This window comes from Drosophila innubila, chromosome X (assembly GCF_004354385.1).
Source record: "Drosophila innubila isolate TH190305 chromosome X, UK_Dinn_1.0, whole genome shotgun sequence".
NCBI classification, from domain to species: Eukaryota; Metazoa; Arthropoda; class Insecta; order Diptera; family Drosophilidae; genus Drosophila; species Drosophila innubila.
The window spans coordinates 966,868-987,659 of NC_047626.1; the positions used below are offsets into that span (position 1 = coordinate 966,868).

The window sequence follows — 20,792 nt, forward strand, 5'->3', positions numbered from 1 at the left end:
GGGATAGTTGGGCTACACTTAGGGTATCCCTGAATAGTGCAGTCCTTTTTTTCTTATATTTAAGTTCTAATAACGTCACTGACGGCCTAAGCTGTGAATAAGGGGCATAGCTAGCTGGAAATGCAAATAAAACACCCCCATCGCGTCGGTGTCGTTATTAGATTTGTAGTTGCAATTTGTGTAGGCTTTCATGTTTCTTTAGTTAAATTTGTTTTCCTAGAATTAAGTTTTGTTAAGAAAATAGTATCGATTTTAATTTATCGATTTGTATTTGATATATTTGATATATTATCAACAGCCCTATAAGAAATCGATTTTTTTGTCTCTAAGGATGAAGAGAATGCTTTTTCTTTTTTGATGGTTATTGTGCTCGGATTCTGTCGGCTGATTTTTTCAATCTTAACGCACGTTGTTTAGCATCAGCATCACTTTAAAATAATTGCATTGTACGAATACTTTTTATCCAGTTGTATCCGACTTGGTAACCAAGCCACTGGGACGAGAACGTCTTATGTCGGAGGAGGTAATCAATCGACGACCTCTCGAATCGAACCACATGGATCACGTGGTATTGCTTACCACCAAAAAAAAATTTAACTTCGTATTGATTTGATAAAAATTTATATTTGTTAATATAAATAGATCAAAAAGTAAAATTATTTGAAAAATAATAAGTATTAGTAAATAAAGTTTAAAATTTTAATATGCTCCTTTTATTAATAATATTATAGGGTGGAAAAAAAAATAAATGAAAACGAAACGCTGCTTGTAAAACTTTGAAAATTTGTCGTTCTTAGAAAAGAGATATGACGTTTTGAAACGCCATAAGTCCGCGCGGAGATATGTCGCTCAGTGGGACAATCTCTCAATTTGCTGTACGGAAATCATATCTTTTGAACCAATAAAGATTTTTCAAAAATTTAAAAAGCATTTAATAAAAAACTTCCTAAGCTTAAAAATGAAATGGTTGATAGGCCCAGTGGTTAATTCTGGGCTTTCGGTCAAAGTAGAAAAATTTTTTCAGTGCATATTTTAAGCTTAAAATTTTTGAAAAATCAAATTTTTATTTTATATAAATAAATTGAATTATCCTAATCACATGATATAAAAAAAAATTGTTTTTTTTTTATCTCAGATGACATAAATTTTGTATATTTCTTTTATGGTTGGTTCTCTTCAAAATATTCATCAACATTTTCATTAACATCTAACAAAAAAAAAACCTCTATACGAGGTAAAGGTCTAGTGACGAAAGCAATTTCTAGCCCCAAAATTTCTGATATCCAATTTTGTGACGAACAAAATTCAGTTTAATCTATAAATTTTAAATAAAAGCCCCATTAGCTGCAATCATTTAAATTTTTCCCCTCCCGCTTACACCCCCGTATCTCATGACTCAGGTTGGTTAGAAAAACTTTTAGTAAGCCATTTTGTGAGTTAAGACTTTACCTTTCGATTTTCCAATCTAGCTGTATATATTGTTAGTCGCCTTTCGCACCCTTCGTGATGCTTTCGTCACTAACGCGAACTGCCGTCCGCAGTGATACCCTGTACAAATCTCATGGTGTTAGCTGAGACACTATCAGTTGGATTGGGATGGCTTCTCCATAGGTTATTTGCTTAGTTTGCTGCCGTATATAAACCAGAACTAGTTCATTTGCGGTAAATAAACGACTTAAATAATAAGAATACCATTAACGATAAATAAATAACAATCGGTGTGTACTTTAGAGGAATAATTCGTTTATTTATCGAATACATTGAAATGCATACACGAGTTTTTCTCAATTTGTTTTTTTGTTTTTTGTATTTGTTTTTGTTTTATATTTATATTACTTTGTATTTGTTTAAATAAATAAGATACATACGTTTAATCAATAATAGCAGTATTTTATCGTGCAAATTTGATAAGCATAATAATGTTTTACTTGTTTTTTGCTTCTCGTCATTTTCTTTCTTTTTTTTGTTGCTTTTGTTTTTTATGAAATAAGTTTTGCATTAAATATATGAAAAAAATATATATGTATTTTGTTGTTGTTTTGTTTTTCTGTTCAATTTTTGTTTTTGAATTAGCTGCTCTTATGGTTTGCAATTTACTTTTTCTTTAAAGTAAAAAACGATCTGCGCTTTGGTTCGTCCTTTTGTGAAGTCGCTGGCAAAGTCTGCGATCGGCTCGCCGCGACAGCTGCCGAATCGCTCTGGGCCTTCAGGGCGGTCACCCATTGGGTCATCTCGGTGTCGTCGTGGGCCTGCAGCAAGAACTCGGCGCCATTTGCAAGCCTGTAAATAAAAAAAATAGGTATCGATTAATTATCGATAGGCAAAAGTATATCGATAGAGCGAAAGAGAGAGATATATTGATAAGTAGGGACCCTTAGCATTGAAAATCGAATCACAGATTAAGAGCAAAATAATTTTTTATACAGAATTAATAAATGACCGAATGAATGAATGCTTTATTCAAAATGACATTCCGATTGAAAATCGGTTCAGTTTTGACAAAGTTATAAGAGTTGAAGTTGGTCGAACTATGGATCTAGCAACTTTACAAGTCAAAATTTTTGTTCAATTTCACATGATTTTTTACATGAAAATGAAAGGTCCCAGAATCAGTTTTAAAGTATTGTTTTATACTAATTAGGCCATAAGGAGTTGATTGAAAGTGAAAACTTGAGATTTAAAATTTTAAATTTTCAAAATTTCAAAGGGGGGACCCTTAGCATCAAACCCAAGATTTTGCGAAAAATAATTTATTTTACAAAATTAATTAAATTTGAATGCAGAATAAATTTAGAAGCCAAACCATAAACAAAATGACATTCCGTTTAAAAATCGGTTTATTTTTGACAGAGTTATGGAAGTTTGAAGTTGGTTAGCAATTAAGAGAGAGATAGAGATCGAGACAGAGGGCGATAGTGAGAGTGAGAGAGACTTACTTGACTCGCAGCACATGCTTCTTCTTCGTGTAATCACTGGCAATTTCAATGGCAGCGCCTTGCAGATCGTAACTCGGTTCGCCGCGGAAGGTCAATTCGGGATTACTCTTATAACCCTTCTGATCTTTGAAGAACGAGACGCGTCCAACTCGTGCAGCCATATATACCTAAAAATAAATGATAGACAGACAACACACACAAATATATATTTATTTGATGTACATCGATATTCACGCATTCTATAAATAAAAGCTGACTAAAAGAATGCGTGTTTTTATTTATTTCTTTGTATTTTCAGTGTGCTTGATTTGGGAATTCATACAAAAATACTATCGTGTGGCAATTCCAACTAATTTTTAAAGTTGCACTTGGCTATTCCTAAATTGCAAAAGAAGAAAACATTATGGATTCAACTCATTTTATTTTATTTTCGACTTTTCCCAATTTTATTTTTTAATATGAAATTCTATATAATATTTGAAAATTGCCCAATTGTTACTTTCAAGTTTTATTTACTAATTTGGATATTCTTAGAATTGTTTGTCAAAGTCCTTGGGAAAATATAGAGAAACGTATAGAAAAACATGTAGAAATTCTAGCTATTTATAGATTATTTTTAATCAATAATAAAAATACATAAAACAGCGATTTTTAAATAATTTAACTACACTTTTTTTTTTAGTTCACAGCACTATTTAAAATTAAGTTAAATGATAATTGTCGAAAAATATAAATGAGTACGAAAATTTGGAAATAAAAATTAAAAAAACCTAACTAAAAAGCATTTATTTTGGAAATAAAATTTAGAAAAAACAAAATTAGAAATGCTATTATTATTCTTCTTCCTTATCTTGGTTTCCTAAAATTTCATGCTTAGATTTTTTTCTTCTTTTATGTAATTGCTTCAAAATTCGGAATTCGTATGAGCTATCGACAATTGATAGTTGAGGGTAATTACCTTATCCCAAGATCTGTTGGATGCCTTCTTGGTGGCCGATTCCCATTCGTGCTTTCGTGTCACGTAACCCTCCTGACCATCTCCAGCCGAAGGTGTTGCGCCACGTTCTACCGAAGAAAAGCATGCCGAATTATTATGGCGAAAATAATCGATATAAAAATGTAAATACAAAAAGATACAACTAGCAGTTAGATAGTTTCGATTAGATAGATTAGATAGTTAGCATAGCGATACATATCCATAAGATGAGATTAAGATTAAGATTAAGATTATACCTGTTTGTGCCTCGATAACGCGCTCAACATCAACGGACGTGTCTGCAGCGGCTGCTTATCGATATCGATAGTGTTATCGATTGCGTTTTATTAACGTGTGTGTTAGTTGGATTAATCCATTCATTTCGTTTCGTTTCGATTTGTATTTATTTTTTTGATTTTTTTTAGTAAGCATGAGTGAATGAGATGGAATGTTGAGATTTAATTTGGGGTTTACACATACGATATTATGTTTTTTTTTGTTATTGGATTTGATTGGAGTTAGTTTTTATAGTTGGAATGGAATGGTTAACCGCTTTTCAGATTAATTCTACGTGCTTTAAAATGGGGGAGGTAAAGTGATGAGGTGAGAGGTTGAGGTTCAAATTAAAAGGTAACAAATTAACATATATCTCATATTGGTTGCTTTCTCTACCTGATTCATCATGGGCAATGCCCACATCCACGTCATCCCGTCGTTCCGCCTCACGTTTCGCCATCTCTGCCGCCTCGGATGCGGCCTTAGCCTCCAGCTCCTCCTTGATCCGTTGTCGCTCCGCCTCCTCGGCCATCTCCTGGCGCCTCTTCATCTCCTTAAGCTCAAACTAAAGATAGATAAAGAAGGTAGTAGTAGAAGGTAGTAAGAGTCTTTGTCCTCATTCATTCGCTGACTAATCATATTTTATGCTAAGAATGTACATTTTTCATATGATGACTGTAATCACATATCCATATACTATTAAAACTCTTTGTCCTCATTCATTCACTGACTGATCACATTTTTCTAATTAAGACTGCAATCACATATCTTTATACTATATATAAAAACTCTTTGTCCTCATTCATTCACTGACTGATTACATTTTTCTAATTAAGACTGCAATCACATAAATTTATACTATATATAAAAACTCTTTGTCCTCATTCTTTCACTGACTGATCACATTTTTCTAACTAAAACTGCAATCACATATCTGTATACTATATATAAAAACTGTTTGTCCTCATTCACTCACTGACTGATTATATTTTATATAAGGAATGTACACTTTTCTTAAGAAGATCCCAATCTATGTTTATATGTATATATATATATGTATACTATAGAATAATTGCACTGGTAATTTTATAAATAAAATATAATTTTATAACTCACTGTTGTCAAACGCTCAAGGGCACTGAAGCGCTCTTCCTGTGCCGCCGCCGACTTTTCGAATGCCTCGTGCTTCTTGATCAGATTCTCCACCTCATCGATGGTGTGTCCCAGCTCGGAAGATAGCAGGTAAGGCTCCTGGGCAATAAGCCAAGCCTCGGCAACGGCAGCATCTCTGGCAAATTGATAGACCTCCAAGACTGCAAAAGGCAATTAAAAAAAGGGAGAAAATTAAGCTAGGCCATTTAAGGAATTCTTTTAATAAACATATGAAAATACGTGGTTTGAACAGTCTTAACAGTACTATAGAAAATCTTCATTTTTCAACTGATTTCTTTATGTCATTAAATTTTCTTTGATCCTTTTTTTCATATATAATTATATTTTCTTCTTTCCATTCTTTTATTTTACATTGAATTCTCTCCCAAACTTTTTTTATGTTCTCCTTTCTTTCAATTCCAAATTCTTTCTAATGTTCTTACTCTATAAAAGACGCTTCTTTTCACAAAAATCCTTTGCTCTGATTAAAATTACGCCCGACATTCTCTGATATATTATATTTTAAATTCTTTCTGAAGTTCTTACTCTATTAAAGACGCTTCTTCTCACAAAAACTCTTTCTTCTGATTAAAATTACGCCTAATATTCTCTGATATATTATTTTGTAAATTCTTTCTGATGTTCTTACTCTATAAAAGACGCTTCTTCTCAAAAAAAAAAAACCCTTTGTTCTGATTAAAATTACGCCTGATATTCTCTGATATATTATATTCTGAATTCTTTCTGATGCTTTTACTCTATCAAATACTCTTCTTCTCACAAAAACCCGTTCGTTTGATATTCTCTAATATATAATATATTTAAAATTCTTTCTGATATTCCCAATCTATAAAAGACTCTTTTCATATTGTAAAACTCTTATATCGTAAGAAACTCTTCATTTTGTGTAGAATCGCATTACTTACTTAGTTGGAGATTCTCCCAACGCTCCTCCCAGCGTCGGAGTAGAGCATTTCGACTGTTGCTTAGCTGCATGAGACGATCCTTAATATCGGCGGAGGCATAATGATTCCGGGTGAGCAATTCCTTGCCCAACGAGATGCACGCACTAAAGTTATCCTCCCTGGTATCGATTTCGGCCTTCAAGCTCTGATGATTGTTCATCAGCAGCTCAACACCGGAGACATCGCGTGGTTTCTCCGATGTATTCATTTGCCTGACCAGATCCTCCATCCAAATGGTGAGTATCCTAACCATATTGAAGAAACGGAATAGATCGCCCGTATCGGCCAGCTTCTGTTTGCGTGCATCGCACATGGCTTGTAGATTCTCCCAGGCATGCAGCACTTCCTGCTCCCGATTGGTAATCTCCTTGGCCTTATCCCCAGCATAGGCATCCTGCAATTTAGCCGATTCTTCCTGAATCTGTTGAACTTGCGAGTACAATGTGGTCAAGTCCTGTTGGAAATTGTAATGTTTACGCTGTAGCGTTGACACGGAGCCGGCGTCACGTCCCAACTCATCGGAGACACCGTGTTGCTTCTCCAGGATGCGTCCGAGGACATCCTTGCAGTCATGGAAGAATTTGTGGAGTTCCCGCGATGCGGCCAACATTTGTGTGCGTGTCTCAATCAACTCTAACAGATCCTGCCACGATTCATTCAAATTATCCTTCCATTCCGCAATGGTCGCGGAATCCGAGTGTCCGGCTTGTATCAGATTATCGGCAATGCCATTGACCTTGGCCACCCGTTCACCACCGACTGCTTCGGTATCCCGAGCGAATTCATTGAAGCGCTCGGACAATAAGGTTACATGATCATAGTCCTGTCCCAGCTCCTGAGAGCCGGCTACCACTTCACGATCTGTTATCCATTGCTCCAAATCATCCACTTCACGGCTCAACATGAACAGCTGGAGTGCCTCGTTGAGACGTGCTCGTCTCTCGCCCGCCAAATCCTTTAAGCCGGCATACAATTTATCCAGCTGGGATTGCTTAACGGCCACCGCATCGCCACTGCTCACATCATCCGAGCTAAATTGCCGAGCAATCTCGCCCAGCTGCCGTATGGTATTCGCATAATCCTCAACGGATTGCTCCAGATTCTCGTGTTTCTTCATTAGATTCTGTGCACTGATCTCATCCTTGCCACGATCCTCAACCATCATATACAGCTCCTGTTCACTCATCCAGGATTCGGCTTCCTGGGCATCAAAGAAATATTGTTGCACCTTCTCCGATTCCAATAATTGCTGTTTACGATTATCGATGGCATCCTTCAACTCCTGCCACTTTTGTGTCAAATCTCTAATCAATATCTCGAATTTCTGTGCATCCTCATGTCCCTCATCAATCAATTTGCGGCCATTATTACATATAGCATTGATCCGCGGCTCATGATTATCGATTTCTGTGGCCAACGATTGATTCTTTTTCTTCAAAACATGCACATTGAATAGCGAATTGCCGTAATCTTTGGAATTAGCCACCGGCAGCTTTTCCTCAATCCACAATTTCTCATCCTCGACATCGCGACAGAACTGGAAGGCTTCCTTCTTCTTCTCCAGCTGCTTTTGTCGCTCCATCAAAGGGGCCTTAATCTTCTCGAATCTTTCGAGTACCGCCGTTTTCTTAACCACAATGGGTTCGATTTGTTCTTCTGGTATGGTTTTTTGCAAATACTCCGTTTGTTTGTCAATCTCCTCCACTTGACGGGCCTTGACAGCCATTTGGGTTTGGATAACCTGTTGTTTTTGCATTAAGATATTGACCGAGGTCAAATCATTGGCAGTGTCACCACTAACAATCTGTTTCTCCAGATCGGTGATATATGAGTCAATATCATCGCAGGTTTGTTGCACTAAAACCTCACGATTAGCATCAAATAATAAGGCGCCCTTCTCTTTCGTATGCAATTCCAGATCGTCAAATTGCTTGGCGAGTTCTTTCAGTTTGGGCTCGATAACGTCCTTAAACTCGGGCTTTTCTTTCGACAATTCTTGTGCGGACTTTTCGGCCTCATAGAGCCGCTCTTTATTGGCAGCGATTTCCGCTTCAAAGGCCTGATGACGTGTCCATTTGGAGTGTATGGTCTTGGCGCTGCGATAGCTCTCATCCTGTGAGGTAACATACTTCTCCTGCACCCATTCATTGAGTTCCTCCAGATCTTGGAGGAATTCATGCAGCTTCACTTGATTCTTCAACTTCTCATGCTGATCCAAGGCACGCTGACGATTGTCATCACGTCTACCGGTGATATTCTCCGCTCTTTTGCCTATTTTCTCCGCATCAAAGTGTTCCTTTTCTACGAGAGTATCTGCCACTTGTAGTAGTGTATTGATCTTATCATCATTGGCCTCCATGGTCGTGAGGAAGGCTTCATGACGCTTCAATTGATTCTCGGCCTGCTCCAGATTAACGGGCGTATCATCCTTGCTCAGGAAATGCTCCTGTTGACTGAGCAATACCTCCGTTTGTCTGGCATCGCGATTGAACAGCTGCTGATCGAGACTTTGGGATAATAATACCTGACGATTCTCCCACATTTGATGCAGCTCCTCCCAGCCATCCTTCAAGGCATTCAAACGTTCCCGTAGGAACATATACTGCGGATCATCCGTGGTGGAACCCTCTGAAGTCAAACGCTCTCCATACTCCATCATCACCTTGTAATCCTCGGTATAATTGTCAATTTCCTCGCGTATGGATTGATGTTGATTGAGCAGCTTCTCTGCTTCCGGCAAGGAGGTGGGCGTATCCTCCGAGGCCACATCCGTTTGGGTTTTGGTCAGCCAGGTCTGGAAATGATCAAGATCACGCAGGAAACGATGCACATCACCAGCTTCCTCCAGTTTCGAGTCGCGTTCCTTCAACATTTGTGTCAATTGCTCCCAGATTAAATTAATTTGTGCGATTCTCTCGCGGATCAATTGCGCCTCCTCCGGATGATCGCCTTCAATATTGTCCGCTTCGCTTTCTAGACTCGATAATTTCGCCTGTATGGCGGCCAGATCACGATCCATGCCACTGAGACGTCGCTGTAGTGTCATCACACCCGTCAAGTCCATTTCCAGACTATCCGTTTCGGTTAGAATACGTTTCTTATCCTCGATCCAGGATATTGTCTCTCGGCATTCAATGTAGAATGTCTGCACACCATGTGCCGACTTCAAATCATCCATTTTGGCCTCTGCCTTCTCCCTCAACGTGCTCCACTCCTGATTCAAGTGATTCTGTCGCTCCAGGATTTCATCAGAGTTGGGATGCTCAACATGGAGCAATTGCCGGGCCAATTGATTCACCACAGCCACTCGACTGGCATTTGCATTCATTTCCTTGTCGAATCCTTCGAAGCGATGCTTCATTATCTCCACATCTTCAATATCCTTGCCTGGCAGCATTGTGTCCAACATTTTGGTCTTCTCCTTGATCCATTGCTCCACGCCATCCGCCTCGGACATTAATTTATAGAGGCTCAATGCGTCCAGCAAACGTTGTTTACGCAGTTTCGACAATTCCGTAAGTTCCTTGTATCTGGCATCAATTGCCGCCAGTCTCTGTTCCACCTGCGATTGCTCTGGAGGATTAAGCTTTAGATTCTCCGCCTGTTTATGCAGCAAATCAATAACTTCGGCATAATTCTTTAGCTCATCGGCAACATCTTTGTGTTTCTTCAACAAAGATTGCACATTGGCCTCATCCCGACCCACATCCTCGCTGGAAACAATGCGCAACGTGTCCAACATCCAATTATCCACATCATCCGCATCCGCAAAGAGTTGGAAATATTCGACGGCATTTTCCAAACGTTGCCGACGATATTTGGTCAAGTCCAGCAAATGATCCCACTTGGTAAGGATTTCTTTAAGGCGATCCTTGATGCGTTCGGCACCAAAATGTCCCTCGGTTATCAGTTCAGCTCCCACTTTAGCCACATTTTGCAATTGCGGATCATGTGAGGTGATTTCGGATTCCAGTGCCTTGTGCTTGGACAGCAATAGATTGACGGTGGTCAAATCATGTCCAATCTCATCGGTGGACACAATTTGTTCCTTCTCCTTGATCCAGTTCTCCTCATCGGCGGTGTCCCAATAGAATTGCCACAGCTTACGACTCTCCTCCAGTCGACTTCTGCGCTCCACAGCCAGACGCACTAGCTCCGCATAGGCATCCTCCAGCTGCTGCACCCGACTCACTATTATCTCCGGGTCACATGGCTTGTACGACTCGGGATCATCGCTAAGGAATTTCTGGGAATTCTGCACCACTACCTTGACGCGTTCCCCAAGAATATTGATGTCCGCCTCCACCAAGGAATGCTTCTGCAGCAGATCCTCCACTCCCATCAGATGCTTGCCATAATCGTCCGTCATCAGCAGCTGCTTGATCTCCTCCATATTGTCCAGAATGTACAGCATCTCCTGCAAACCACAAAAATTGGGGTGTTCAGGTTTATTTAAAAAAAAAACTAATTATTACATTGATATTTCGAAAATTATCATTTTAAATTGATATATTTTTGATTTAAAAAATAACTATAATATTGTGGATATTCTTTTAGTTATTTGAGCTTCAAGTTATTTTTTAAAATATAAACATTAATAATAATTTGGCATAATATGATGAAAAATTAATTTTTTGTTGATAATTTTGTCTTGGATATTCGTTTTTTCCACCTCAAGCTAAGTACAAATAAAATACAAAATATTTTGTATTGTCTGTATATATCGATATTTTAAAAATTATCATTTTAAATTTATATATTTTTGATTTAAAAAATAACTATTTATAATACTCTAAATACTCTTTGTATTTTTAACTTCAATTTAGGGATGTTCATGTTTTTGGATTTAAGAAACAACCACAATATCCTAGATATTTATTCTATTTATCTTTAACTTCAAGCTAGGGGTGTTCATATTTTTATTTATAAATTTAAAAAATGTTTTAATATTATGAATATCAATTTTATTAAATGATTTTAAAAAATTAAATCAATAGTTGCACCTAGACTTTAAATTAGTTTTATCTTTACCTCAAGTTAGGGATGCTCAAAATGTTATTAATATTATTAATATCAAGCTTATTTTGATAATATGAATAACAACTATTAATTTTTACTGAACTTTTCACTTAAGAAATAGTAATAAATTAAATATTTAAGGCCAACTAAAAATTAGTTGTATATTTACTTAAAGTTTGGGATGCTCATAATTAAAAAAATATATATATAAAGGCTATTATGTTTAATTCATATTTTTCAATATGATCTCAGCATTGATATGGCACAAGAATTCCGCATCGCAAGCAAAAATAAATGTTTATCGATCTATATATATCGATATATGTAATTACCTGGAAGTTCTGCTGCAGCTGCAACGATATCTCCAATCGCATGCGACGTGCACGCAAAAGTTCGAGCAGATAAGTCCACAATCTCATCACGTTATCCTTGCGCAACAGAATCCGCTTCACATCGTGATAACGCTCCGATTCCAATTCATCGCAAACGGCAACAACCGCCTGAACACGCTCCTCATACGCAAATATATCGGTTTCGATAGCCTCGTGCTTCTTGGCCGCCGCCTCAACGGCCGCCAAATCGAATCCAAAATTATCCTGGCTCACAAGACGTTGATTCTCCGATAACCATGTTTCGCGCATCGATGCCTTGCGATCGAAACGGGCCGCCAATTGTTCCAGTTTCTCCTGACGGATCAGTTCCTCCCTTAGTGCCAGCTCACGTTCGTGCTCCGCCTTCTCGAGACGCTCCCAGGCCTTGTTAATGTCCGATATCATTTTACCTAAAGATAGTTCCAATATTTAACGATTGTTTTAATTTTTTTTTTTTACGATTTTAGTGCGATTTTTTTTTAATTTTATCTAATCAATATATTTAAATGTACTTATTTGCAAGAAAAACAAACAATCGATAGATCTTTAGTTATATATTTTAAGATTTCAGTTGAATTTAATCCGAAAAATTTAATAAAAAAGTTTAAAATTGTCCCCTTTTTCTTATTTTTGAATTTTTATTTTAAATGTGTATCCAAAGTACTAAAAAAAAAGCTTATAATTATTTGTTATGGCTTTATTTAAGGAATTTAGTTCTTATTTTTGAAATTTTATTTAAAATTGGCTTCTATTAAATATCTTTCTTACTTATTTGAAAGAACTAAAAAAATCGATTGATAAATCTATAGATAGATCTGAATTAACTAACACACATTTGGGGATTTCTGTTTGATTAATATTTTTACGGGTGAATCTTAGAACATTAGGGATCGCAAATAAGAGAAAAAAATTGTTTATATATCTGTAAAATTAGTCAAATAAAAATTTTGAATGTCCTAGTCAGAAAGCTCTGAGTTTTAATGCGCTTTCAACTTTTATTTTAAAATTTTTTATTTTATAAAAATATTTAAATTATTTTATTAAAATAATTAAAAAAAAAAAAATTTTACAGATTTGATCACGGAAAACTTCTTGACGATTTTTCAAAAAGAAAAAGTACATTATTTCGAACTTATTTTGGAATGTATAGTCAATTTTTATTATAGAAATATTTAAAATGTATTTTAAAAAAATTAAAAAAAAAAAAAAAAAAATTGATTTTTCAGATTGTTCAATTTTTTTTCTTTTCTTTTTTGGTTTGTTTTTCATGTGCATTAAATTTTTCTTTAAAATTATTTCTATATTGAAAATGATTTATTTGAAAAGTAAAATGTAGGTAGTTTTTCAGTTTCGATCAGATTTTGATCATGGGGAAACCTTACCTTCCTTTGGTATATAGGGTTTCTGGTTGTTTGCCCGCATCTTGGATTGCAGTGTAAAAAGCAGCACCTCCAAATTTCCCTTCTCGACAAACTTGGGCGGTTTCTCAATCGTGCGATAATTGGAGAATTGTGCCAATTGGCCTTGGACACCGGCCAGAGAATTCTCAAATTCCCGTTCGCCCAGCGATTGTATCGTTGTCTCGATCCATTTGAGAAGATCACTGGTAAAATGCTCATAATCATGAATCATTTTATCATTCTCCATGGCAATGCCAACGACTTTGCCAATACGCTTTCCCTGGACCGTCTCCTGCTTCAGTTTGCTAAAGTAATGATAATAGGTCACGACATATGTGATGATCGATTTCTCATCGGGATGCTCCACATAAACATCTTCGGCATCCAGCAATTTGGTCAATCCCAATTTATCCTCGGCCACATCGAAGGCATTATTCAAATTGTGTATCGCACTCGTTTTCGATAGCTTCTCAAATTGCACTAAATCTGGACGGTGTTTGTGTATAATCGCATTGAAGGCGAGTCCATCTCGCCACGAGGTCGTAAAGTTCCTCACGTTCACATTGTGATAACCGGCTGTCTTCATCTGGCACCACAACAACAACGCATCCTTTGCCGACTTTGTCTCCTTGTTGTCCACCTCCTCAATGGTAATATCTTGGATCTATATCAGCATTTTCAATTAACAAAAGAAAACAAAATTTACAATTTTCAGTAAAAAAATAATCATCAAGCTTAACAAACTTTACACTGAGAAAAAGCTTCGACTAGGCATTAAGTTTTGAAAATGATCAATTTTCTATTATCATCGAATTAAACAAGCTTTACACTGAGAAAAAGGCTCGACAAGTCAACAAAATGGTAATCTTATTTTGCATTACATTTTAAATTTGATCAATTTTTAATTATCATCAAGTTTAACAAACTTTACACTGAGAAAAAGCTACGACTAGGCATTTAATTTTTAAAATGATTAATTTTCAATTAACATCAAATTTAACAAAGTACACTGAGAGAAAGGTATGCCGAATCGAAATTGCCATTTTATTTTCATTAAATTTTCAAAATTACTTATTTTTAATAACCATCAAAAATAAAGTACACAGAAATTCTAAAAAATAAATTTAAAATTATTTTTCTATGAGAGAGGTGCTTATCACTTTAAAACACGAGAATTAAAAAAAAAAAACAGTTAAAACATATTTTATTTAAGTTATCTATCTAAAAAAAATTCTTCTGAAGAGCCACATTTTCTCTCTCAGTGTTCTTATGAGTTTTTAAGGGGCTTATAATTATTTGTGGGAAGGTGTTCCTTACCTGGAAGCGCAAGATAATGGTCCAGATTAGACCGAGATTGAGGGAGGCGTTGCCATCGACAATATCGTGGGATCCAATGTTCTCGAGATGGACGCGCTGTTCCCGCAGGAACTGCAATGCCTTGTCCACATTCTCCAGACAATGGATGCGCATCTTGCCCTTGGTGGGCTTGGGCAAACGTTCCCCGGATAGGACCTCCAATAGCTTAATCAAATGCTTGCCATCCCGCATATCCACATAGAGATCGGCGATGCGACAGTTGACACGACAGAGATGCGAATTAACCCATTTGGTGAATGTCTTCTTCTGTACACTTTCGCGCTCCTCCGCCAATGCCTTGATGCGGGATCTCTCAAAGAGACGGGAACTCGAATTTCCACCATCGTATTCGTATTCATCGATATATTCGTTGCCAGGACCCTGACTCGGATCCCATCGAACAATTGAAATGTCCGTCGTCATTTTATCTTCTTCTCCTCTGCTTCTTCTTCGGCCAAATTGTCGTCCACAATTTTCTTTATTTGTTAATTTTTCACCGCAAAGAATTCAATTTTATGTTTTATTTCTAAATTCCCAAATCGTAAACAAATCTCAAAGAATAACTGCAAAAGAAAGAAGAAAAAATATAATTAATTAAAATTAATTACACTTTATATAAAACTCTTTGTCCTGACTGACTCACTGACTGATCATTGTGGAGTCCAAGCCGTTAGAAAATTTATTTAAATTATTCAAGTCGCGGCATACACTTTTATTTTCAATTCTATTATTTAAATAGTTTAAGTTCAACGTGTTTATTTTCATTTAAATAGTCAACACCTAAATTTAGATAATTGTTTAAAATTTAGAACAATCGATTTTCTGTAAAACTTTACTTTATTTTACATATTTACACTCTCTTTTCAGTAAACATTTTTGTGTAGATTACAATGCATAAATTTCATTTTTTGATAATTCATTTCGATTTCAAAAACATAAATATTAATAAATAATTTATTTACATTTCAATCAGAATAAGAAAAATATATATTAACAAGGTTTTGATGTCTATACTTAAGGAATAAAAAGAAAGGAATCATACATAAGGAAATGAAACTAAAAAAAGACATTTTAATTAAATATTTTTTGTATTGACTTTTACTAATTTTTGTCTTCCCAAAAGTTTTTCCTAAGTTTCATCTCCCAAAAATTATTTTTCTTAGCTTGGTCTTGAACTTATTGCCTCATTTTTATTTTATCATAACAAAAATCGAAACCAACCGAAAATATCTCAAAAATGTATGGAGATTTGAGAGATTTTCGGTTCGATTCGATTTCTAGGGCACCCCTGATAATTTCCTAACTTTCATTTCCAATTTTAATGCTTTCTAGTCTTATTTTCTAATTTATATACTTAAATATTCGTATTCTGAGAAATATTTTTTGATATTCGTAAAAAAAAAAAAAAAACGAATACTTGAATAATCCATTCAATCCATTCACTACTCATGTTCAATCGGAACTGAGAAAAACAAGAAACGAATAATTAAACACTCTATTCACTGTTTTTTTTTTTTAGTGGGTGGTGTTCAGTTTTCCCCCTTCAATCATTGTCTCTCCCTCTCTCTCTTGCTCGCTCTCTACTTTCCCACTCCTACTCAATGGCGTCACATTGAGTGGCTCACAGGTCGCGGCTGGGTCAACTGGGCGCTGACAATTGTCACTCACTGTAATTACAAACATATACACATACACACACATACATGTGACTGTTTATTATTTTTGGTTGATAGTTAACAGCGATTACATCACGCCCCATTCTCTATTCTCTATTCTCCATTCTCAATTCTCCATTCTCATTTCAATTACAATTTCAGGTAGTGGGGGGAGGGGGGAATGTTAAAATTGCAGGAAATTCAATTTCACTGCAGAAGAAGAAGAAAACAACAACAAAAAAACTATCGGAATGACCGAAATGTGTCATACACATTGTTATACATTTGTATGTACAGTGGCTCCCAGCTCATTTGACCCACTACACATATGTACATATTAGAAATTTAAAATGAATTTATCTTTAACAATATTATTTAAATGTTTAAATTTATGTAAAATATTTTTAATTATAATTTTTTTATTTATGCTTTTAATTATATTTTTTTATATATGTTTTTAATTACTAATTTTATATATGTATATATATTTATTTATAACAACAAAACATAGTTAAATAAAACTGAATGGGTCAAATAAGCCGAGAGCCACTGTATGTATGTGTCATACACACTGTTATACATATATGCATGTGTCATATACACACACAGTGTATTTTGACCTTTATTCCATGCTCTGCAGGTCATTCGCTTTTACGGCTACTTGTACACATACTTTTCAACACGACTGTATGCAATTATGTTTTGTTTTTTTTTTGTCTCTTTTTTTTGTATAACAAATCAGACTTGAAATTTGCAAAGGAAAGCGAATTTAATTTGTGTTCTAATTTTCGCCACATACAATGAATGAGAGAGAGAGAGAGAGAAAACAATAGTATTTATTAGCGCACAGCTTTATTTACATATGAAAACACACACACACACACAAACAAACACGCAGCTCTATTATCTATTACGTAATATTATTCTGATTATAATGAAAACGAAGCTTAAAACTTGCCGACATAAATACAACTGAGAGATTAAGTGGGAGAGAACACAACGAAAACAGAGAGCGAGCAACAACAACAAACAAACACGCAATGCCGAAGAGAGAGAGTGTATGTGCGTGTGGAGTAGCAAATACATTGAGAGAGCGTAAAGCTGAGAGAGAGCAGCATGACGACAGCGTTGTGCAGTGAGAAGAGAGCGCACAGTGTGACAACAACAAACAAAAAATGGGGTAGGTTTTGAACTCAACTTTTGCAATTATGATTGCATGTTGTCATACACACATACATACAACAATATATATATGTATGTAAGATCCTGTTAAAAGTGAGTTCATCACATTTGATTTGATTAGCGAGAGCGAGGCGCGGCTCAAAAGTTTACGTGCAATTGTCAGAGTCGGTTCAATTAACCGAGGGCAGCAACCAAAGTTCAGTATGTCAACTAATTAATTTGACAAGCAATATAAATTAGGAAGATAAAAAAGCACGTGTAAGCATTTGATTTGAAAATAAAAATAATAAAACTAAAATTAGAAATTATGTTATTAGTTAATAAAAATAGGCAAACAAATATTGGCAAAATAAAAAAATTGAAAAGACCAAAATTAGGACCTTTTCTAATTGCTGTCTTTAAAATGGTTTTTTTATTAAGTTGTGAAAGTACATAACAATTTGTTAAACTATTTACCACAAAATCAATTGGTTCTACTTATAAATATTGTTTAAGAATTCATTTTATTTTCTAATAACATTATTGTTAATTTTGTCCTTTCCTAATTTTTGTCTTCCAGATATATTATATTATATAGATATAAATTTTTCTTGATTGAAATTCCCAATTTATGATTCCTATAGTTCTTCCTTATTTTCGATTTCTTCAAAAAAAAAAAAAAATACAAGAAAAATAAAATTAAAAACAATACTAAGAAAAAACATTTTGTGACGTGTAGGAATTGTTCAAACACTAACTGCACATACTGTAATTTGAACAAACTAACTCAATGAAAAACTCCATAGAGAAAAACACATTTTTTTATGGCATTTGCTTTACATTGAGGTTTTGTATATGCATTTTACATATGTGGAAAACCAGTTTTGGATCAACGCTAAAGTAATTCAATTGTTTTTCTGTTTTTGTTTTAACAAACAATCGCTCAAATAACTTTGAGTCTTCTCCAAACAACTCACACAGATACACACATACATATAAGCACACTCGACACACACACACACGAGTGCATTGCATAGTGGTTAACAGCTTATTTGACCCACTTCATTTTTAGCTATCGCCTTTTTTGTAAGGCTTAATAAAAAAAGAGATATACATATATATTAATAATAATAAGAAAATAATTGTCTCAAGTAACAAAAAAGAATAACAAAACTGCTTTTCAGTTACAAGGTGACTTAAACTTCAATTTTGTATTTATCCAGTTATGAATTCAAATTGATTATATGATTATAAATTGTTATTATTACAAGTCTTATTTTTTAATGGTACTTATACTCTAATTTATTATTTTTTTCACTTTGTATTAAATATGCAAATAATTCTCTAATAAGCTTTTTTGATGTATAATTGATTATATGATCAATTAACTGTTTATTTTTTTAATAATTGTATTAGACGTTAAATAAATTATATTAATCTTTAAGTAGTTAAAAAAATAAAATTGTCATATGTTTTGATTGTATTATTAAACTAAAAATTATTTTTATTTCTGTGGACTGTTTTCAGTGGAGGTTAAATAAATAAATTCATAAATATTTATAATATATTAATTATAGAATTAATAAAGAATAAGTTAATTTACATTTTTTAAATTTCTTATATGTGAGCGTAGTGGTTCGAATAAGCTTTGAGCCACTGTACAAGCACACTTGACACACACACAGTCACGCACATGCGTATGTATGTATGTATGTACGTGCTTATTACCTTACAACTGTACAATTTGAGTTATGTTCGTTAATTTGTCATGTTTTTTTTGCTGCTATTCTTCTTCACTTTATTGTTTTTTTTTTATATTTTTTTGTCGGCGGCACTAATAAACTAATAAACAAGGTGGGCCCCAAAGTACACACACACACACACGTATAATTCAAATACGGACAAGTGCAGCACAAACACACACTGTTAGAGTTTCTTTTCCACCCATTCCCCTTTCCACATTTATCGATAAACAACTTCAATTCAACTCGTGACCTCTTGGAAGGATTTCCTATTTTTACATACATGTATGAGTGTGTGTGTGTGCACGTAACTGTATTTCAAAGTGCATTTCGTGTGAATGAAGTAACATATCAAGTGCGACAGAGAAGGCAAGCGTTGCTAGCGAGTAAAAGATACAATTAAAAAAAAAACATATGTACATATGTATGTATGTTATGTATATCTGTCGATTAAATATTGTCTTTTATCGCACTCTCTCAAATCTAAAGTAAATGTTACTCAATTTCTAAACAGTTACTCAAAAAAGTATTTGAACATTACAAATTTTTTTAAATAAAAAAATAAATTGCTTTTTATTTTCAGCATAATATAATATTATATTATAATAAATTATAAATATATATAATTTTTTGGCAATTTTAGTTTATGTCCATGCACTTTTTGAAGTCACTGTCTTTAATTTCCCATTGAATTTTTCACGCACAGTGTGTCACTTTTTGTTTTGATTACAAATTTTCGTTTTTTCACAATTTGTTGCAAAAAAAAAAAGGAATAGAATTTTAAACTTTTGTGTTTTGTATATATATGTATATATATATTATATCTTATACTTGTGCTCTATTTAGTCATCCGCAGCCCAGTAACGGCATAGGCGTAATAAAAGCACATACACCACTGTTACACTCGCTCGCTCTCTCTCTCTCACTTTAATTCAACTCTCTCACAACTCACACACACACACGCATACTCAACGAACTGAAAACACCGAATGATGTCATCAAACGCCAGCAGAGCGAACGGAACGAAACGGAACGAAACGTACTGTGCTGACTCTGCCGCTAACAGCGACAGCGACGTCGACGGCGATAGTCGTGGTGGGAGGGGGGTGGAGGCAATTTTAATCGATGATGTTTTTATTATGTATGTATATATGTATGTGCATATGTATGATGTATGTATGTATGTGCATATATATTTAGAGTATATATATATATAGTATATATAACTTGATTATTTTGTTATTTAATAACTGTCCCACATTTCGATATTGAGATACTTTTTTTTTGCTTTTTTTATTGAGCACTTTGGGCGTTGGTCTATGTGTATTTTTTTCCGTTTTTCCTTTTGCCGCCTGTTTTTCCATTTTTACACTTTGCTGCACTTTCACTTACCTATACTACTCTGCAAACGTTGCTGTTCGAAATTTCTTTAATTGATTCATAAAAACATACAGTTCACCATTTGTATTCGCTTCACGTTAGTTTTTTTTTTGTATCTTTAATTCACATTTATTCTTTGCGGTCGAACTTCACTTGCGAGTAAAAAAAAAAGTGACTGCTGTGAGAATCCGAATGGAAAATGTATGTATTCGTAGTGTCAGTGCTGCCAACTTGCTTTAATAGTCATTGTCGCTACCAAAAAACAAGTTGGCAGTACTGCAGCTCATTTTCAGTTTATCTAAAATGCCGAAAAATCAAAAAACTTCTTAAAAATATTATGCAAAAATTTTAAAAAATTCTAGAAAAAAATATAAAAAATCCGAAATTAAGTACATAAATGAAA

At 34.7% G+C, this 20,792-nt stretch overlaps 1 protein-coding gene across 4 annotated transcripts; it reads right to left on the reverse strand.

Annotated features, from left to right (window-relative positions):
- Positions 1-1,723: 1,723 nt before the first annotated feature.
- On the reverse strand, positions 1,724-20,637 carry LOC117793930 (spectrin beta chain). 4 transcript variants are annotated; one of them, XM_034634386.1, is made up of 11 exons: positions 20,402-20,634; positions 14,413-15,014; positions 13,078-13,759; positions 11,657-12,105; positions 6,267-10,722; positions 5,305-5,501; positions 4,585-4,753; positions 4,170-4,220; positions 3,895-4,001; positions 2,937-3,103; positions 1,724-2,280 (listed from the first exon to the last, which is right to left on the reverse strand). In XM_034634386.1, the coding sequence occupies exons 2-11, from the start codon at positions 14,872-14,874 to the stop codon at positions 2,094-2,096; spliced, it is 6,927 nt and encodes a 2,308-aa protein (XP_034490277.1). In that variant the 5' UTR covers positions 14,875-15,014; positions 20,402-20,634; the 3' UTR covers positions 1,724-2,093. The 4 variants fall into 4 exon arrangements, with proteins under 4 accessions (XP_034490277.1, XP_034490278.1, XP_034490279.1 ...); XM_034634387.1 differs by lacking the exon at positions 20,402-20,634 and adding an exon at positions 19,841-19,904; XM_034634388.1 differs by lacking the exon at positions 4,170-4,220 and having other exon boundaries at positions 20,402-20,633.
- Positions 20,638-20,792: the final 155 nt, after the last annotated feature.

Excerpts from the sequence above, each read along its gene's own strand:
- LOC117793930 (XM_034634386.1), bottom strand. The coding sequence starts at position 14,874 with ATGACGACGGACATTTCAATTGTTCGATGGGATCCGAGTCAGGGTCCT. Across the intron at positions 12,106-13,077 it reads ACCCTATATACCAAAGGAAG|GTAAAATGATATCGGACATT; the intron begins GTAAGGTTTCCC and ends AACTATCTTTAG. Across the intron at positions 3,104-3,894 it reads CCAACAGATCTTGGGATAAG|GTATATATGGCTGCACGAGT; the intron begins GTAATTACCCTC and ends ATTTATTTTTAG.